General features: G+C 30.0%; 1 protein-coding gene across 1 annotated transcript in view; it reads right to left on the bottom strand.

The window, feature by feature from the left end:
• Positions 1-5,324, bottom strand: part of LOC105457145 (probable 2-oxoglutarate dehydrogenase E1 component DHKTD1, mitochondrial) — a gene marked incomplete at its 3' end in the record, with an annotated part of 57,689 nt that extends 52,365 nt beyond the window's left edge. The window contains 2 exon segments of the mRNA XM_011701650.1: positions 4,746-4,985; positions 5,321-5,324. Coding sequence (XP_011699952.1) covers positions 4,746-4,985; positions 5,321-5,324 — 244 coding nt within the window.
• Positions 5,325-5,635: the final 311 nt, after the last annotated feature.

Below are 5,635 nucleotides of genomic sequence, written 5' to 3'. Positions count from 1 at the left end.
GTACGTCGCGGTCAACGTCCTTCGAGTTATTGTAACGATATTGCTTATTTTACGCCTTGGCTATTAATTGATTTTCACAATACTTATTGTTGTTGCGGGGGCATCGGCCTCGCGACAATATCATATGTAGCCAATATGCAATTATTGTTTAAAAAATGCATGCAATTGCATCAAACTAATACGTTCATACTTTTTGTATTTCATAAGAAATCTATACGCTGTATATTTATATCTGAGAATAACTTTTCGAAAACAATAATAATCCCTATTTAATTTACAGGAACGAGTCCTATTATATGAACAATCGAATATATCCAAGATAGAAAGTGAACTCCTCATATTAAACTTTGCGATACGGCACAGTTTGATCGATGTTGCTCTTGAAGATCTCATCACTTTAATAAACTGTCATCTATCATACTCAGTATATCACATTAAGCACATATTTTTGAAGAAGTATGATACTCCAGCATCAATCCGTAAATGCTATTATTGTCCAGAGTGTTATGTAATACTGAAAACGCTTGCTGCTGATGATAGAACAGAAGAAAATTTTTTTTGTCCAGAGTGCCAATGTAGATGTAACAAACATACATTAAAAAAAAGCGCTAACTATTTCCTATATTTGCTTTTAGAGCAGCAGTTGCGCGACTTTGTAAATAGCAACAAATATACTATGCTTCAAAGAGAAAACAATAATTATTCTGATATAACTTGTGGAAAGTTTTATACATCTCTAAAAATTGCTAGGGTAATTCAATTACATAATATTACGCTGCAGATCAGTACTGATGACGTTCAAGTGTTTTGTTCATCGTCTGTATCTATGTGGCCTATACAGGTGATGGTGAATGAATTGCCGTATAGAGAAAGAAGAAAAAATATGATGTTATGCGGTTTGTGGTATAGTAAAGAAAAACCTGATATGAATTTGTTTTTATCTTTACTTGTCGAGGAATTGACCTCCATGCATGAAGTACGTATTACACGTAACGTGGCAGGCAAAGAAGAAATCCGTATCAGAGTACATACAATCGCGTCTCCTGTAGATTCTGTCGCGCGACCTTTGTTACAAAACATAAAACAGTATAACGGGAAATTTGGCTGCAGTTTTTGCTTGCATGAAGATATACACGTTGAAGTCGGTAGAGGAATGACAAGAGTATATCCCGGTTGTGTAAAGGAACCACGTACATTGCGCCAACATGAAGTAGATTGTGAAACTGCTGTGCAAACTGGAACTACACCTTACGGTGTGAAAGGGCCATCAGTTCTAATGCTGCTACCGGTCTTTGACGTTACGTCTTCATTTACACCTGACTATATGCATGACGTTTTATTAGAAGTATGTAAAACTTTACAGATGTTTGGTTTAATTCGTCAAATCACGAAAAAGACTGGTACATTGGAAATAAAGTAGATGTTATTGACGAGAAACTCCTGCAAATAAAACCACCATGTGAGATTACTTGTACGCCCAGATCTATCAGTGAAAGAAATATATGGAAGGCATCAGAATGGAAGCATTTCTTGCTCTACTACTCCCTTTTTTGTTTACAAAACATAATGCCTTACAATATGTATAACCTTACAATATGTGAAACACTGGTTCCTTTTTATATTTAGTATGCAATTAGTTTACAAGAAAAAATCAATGACGTAAATTTTTCGACCGCTGAATGTGCTTAAAATAGAAAACTTATATGGCTTAGAATATTACAAGTATAACGTACATTTATTGTTACATATTCCAGAGTTTGTTAAACAGTTTGGAGCTTTGTGGACTATATCTACTTTTCCTTATGAACACTATAATGGAGTACTAAGACAAATGTTTCGAAATTCGCAAACTGTTCCGGAACAGATATGTAAATTATATATGAGATCAAGGCGCGTGGAAGATTCTTGTCTAAAGGTATTTTCGAAACCCTATTGTTTCGAAGATGCAAAAATTTTATATGATAAAATGAGTGGAATGTATCATACGAAAAATTATCTGGAATACGAATCTTATTTAAAAATATTTGGAAAGCCGGTTCAAAAGGCGTTAATGTTAATGGAGCAGACTTGTATCGAAGCTCTTTTACATGACAATATTCTAAACGAGAGTGACTGCTACAAGCGTTTCATTTTTCGAAACGTGTTATGGCATGCCGACAACTACGAAAAACTTCAAAAGCGACAAAATAGTACAGCATTATTACAGAATGGTATGTTCATAGTAATATCCGGGATTTTTTGGTGTCCGTATTGTGCCAAACAATTATCTACGATATGTTATTATCAGGGCTGGGCAAAATACATTATTAAAGTATTTAAAATACAAAATACAAAATACTGGTAATCTTAGTATTTGAATTACAAAATATAAAATACTTTTAATCTTTTGATTTGAAATACAAAATACAAAATACTTTCAATCTTTTAATTTGAAATACAAAATACAAAATACGTTCAATCTTTCGATTTGAAATACAAAATACAAAATACTTTCAATCTTTCAATTTGAAATAGAAACTACTTTGTTATTTAATCTTTCAATTACAATAATATATAATGTTAAACTCCCCGCTCCAACAGTCTCCTCTCAACCTTTAGAGAGAGAAAGAAAAGTTGTTTTATTCTCTTATACTATTTAACAATCCTATTGTCCTGTATCAACCGCATGAAAGATCTATTTACCAATGTAAGATTATGAAATTTGACTCTGCAGATTACTTGATATTGCTTGAAACTTGACAAAAATAATTTGTGTCGCTAATTGTCATATGAGAAAATTTAAGTTGCTATTAATAATTGTCAAAAATTTTTATCAATAATTTCTTTAGTATTTCAAATACAAAATAGATTGAAATTGTATTTGAAATACAAAATACATTGAATAACTCTTTTAAAATACAAAATACAAAATTCAAATTGTATTTCAAATACTGTATTTCAAATACAAGTATTTGAAATATACCCAGCGCTGGTTATTATTGGAAAGATTCTTAATCGCGTTGATATGGAAATTTGTAAAACAAGCAATCCAACACTTTCATCGAATCGTCTTTTTCACATTACTCGCATGACTGATTCTGTCGTCGCTGTCTTTCCTGACATGTTACATACCAAATGTGTACAGATTCCACGATAATGTCGATAAATATTGCATTATATAAAATTTTTTCGCTCTCGGGTGATAGAAATTTTGCGATCTGTGAAAAAATTTTTAACAGTTCCGGCAGTTCTGTCGACAGTTCTGAGTAGCACCCCAAGAGTTCTAACAAAAGTTCTTATCACTCAAAGCCGTGAAATGAATATCAAAAAAGATATCGCGATTCTTCGTTTCACGGATCGAAAAATTTCTAACACCCGAGGGCGAAAAAATTTTTAACAGTTCCGGCAGTTTTGTCGACAGTTCTAAGTAGCACCCTAAGAGTTCTAACAAAAGTTCTTATCACTCGAAGCCGTGAAATTAATATTAAAAAAGATATCGCGATTTTTCGTTTTCTGAATCAAAATTTTTTAATCTCTTATAAACAAACCAATTTTTTTAACATTATCTCTAGAGTTCTGAATAGCGCTACAAGAATTCTATTAAAAAGTATTAGATCTTTTTTCGCTTTGACTTTAAATAAAAAAGTTATGACTAATTTTCGTTTCGTGAAAACATGAAGTTGGCACCCCATATCTTTAAATCCTTTTTTTTTGCATTTAGTCGTCAGAACTCTTTGTGTAATTTATCAGGAACTCTGGAACTCTTTGGGGAAGAACCGAAACTCTAATTATTTTTTCGAAATTTCGACAATGGGGTGCCAACTTCACAGAGGAAGTTAAGTAAACTTTTGCGCAACGTATGCTATTCAAAACATTATATCTCTTAAGAAGAATGAATTCAAATTTTAACAGCAAAGAAATAGAAAAAAAATAGAAAAGAAATATAAGAAAAGGGTTAATATCTTTAAAAAAAATTTATTGCTATTTGTTAAATACACTATTGAAATTTTAAAGTCAATTTAGTAAAAAATATTTAAAAAATGACTGATTAAAAAAAATTAAAATCAAATAAAAGTATAAAAGTATAAAAACTTAATATATTCAAATCACATTTTAACATATGTATGTATTTTTGCATATTTGTAAATTATTTTAATACTTCTTCCAATAATTGTTGGCAAATCGCAAGTTTAAAAATTTTATAAATAATATAAAAATAAACACAATTTATTCGTAAGTGACCTTAATAGACCAGTAAATAAATGATTAAATATCATAAAAATATTGCCCGTCTGTTCCTCTTTTATAAATTCAATTTTCAATGTAATTTAATTTAATAACTTTTTTTATTAAACTATAATTTAGATGTTATGAAGTATAACTTATTATATTAGACAATGTATCTCGATACATTATATTTTTATATTTAATTTTTATTTTAAGTCTGAAACATTTAGAATTTGTTTGAAATAATAAATTTTCTTTTAAACAAAATATGTAATGTAGAATAGATGTTTTTACAAAGTAAAAAAATCATAAATCTTAGCCTCTATTATAATTTGATACAGCACATATAACTAAATACTTGGTTTTAATTGTAGTAAAGCTTATATCTGTTTTTGAGCAATAATATTACAATTTTCAAATATAAATATATTTGAAATGTTTCATAATTTTTTTAATTTTTACTTATTGTATAGAAGTAATGTGTTATATATTTTCTATACACTTGCTGTATGTTTCTAATTTAACTAAATGTTAATTACCATAGGCACATAGTTTGAACAATTCATGAAAGAAGGCCATCATACTCTCGGCTCCTTCTCCTCCGTATCTCTTTAGACTGACAAATTTTATGGCCAGAAAGTTGTCAAAAGCTTGACTCTTGAGCATTTCTGTAGCTATCGTTTTGCGTGTTTCATTGGTCAATGGTTCGACTAAAATTTTTTCCAAGGTTTCGGCAAACCATTCTCTTTCTTCTTCCGTCTACTCGAAATCAAAAGCTCCTTATTAACATTTTAATCATAATTTATCGCCAAAATAGTATGGCAGAAAATAAAAGCTATTTTTCAAAATGTCATGTTCCAAATGTGTTTCAACATAATTATAATTTTTAAAAAACAAGCTCTCGGATTTTTACACATGCTAGTGGAATTTGATAATTAATTACATTAACGGACACCGCGTCGATGACCTTAATCTTGATGTATATTGTAGAAGTAAGGGTACTGATAACTTTTTCTTATAACTTAACCGACAGTCTCGTATAGTTTTCGAGATATAATTACTTATAAAAACTCATTTTTTAAATTTTATTATTTTAGACACCTTGTATATGAACCCATGTAAATCAGTACAATTATAGACCTCTACGCCCCTTAAACACAGGAGGGTTAACTGCGTATTACATGAAAAATCAAAAATCCATGTGGATCAGTACAACTACTTATAAACCACGTTACACCCCGTAAACACAGGTGTAGTGCGTAAGAACGTAAATAAATGCGGACTCGTTTAATTTATGATAAATCTCTTTATTCAGCGAGCCTCTTTTTCATGTAATTATTTACCTTTTAAAAAAAAATAAAAAAAGGTGTCAAGTATAGGCATACTTTTTAAACAAAAAATTATACCAAATTAAAAAATAAAACCCAAG

The sequence above is a fragment of the Wasmannia auropunctata genome, unplaced genomic scaffold (assembly GCF_000956235.1).
Source record: "Wasmannia auropunctata unplaced genomic scaffold, wasmannia.A_1.0 LD336106.1, whole genome shotgun sequence".
In the NCBI taxonomy this organism is placed as follows: Eukaryota; Metazoa; Arthropoda; class Insecta; order Hymenoptera; family Formicidae; genus Wasmannia; species Wasmannia auropunctata.
This window is presented reverse-complemented; position numbering and strand designations above follow the sequence as displayed.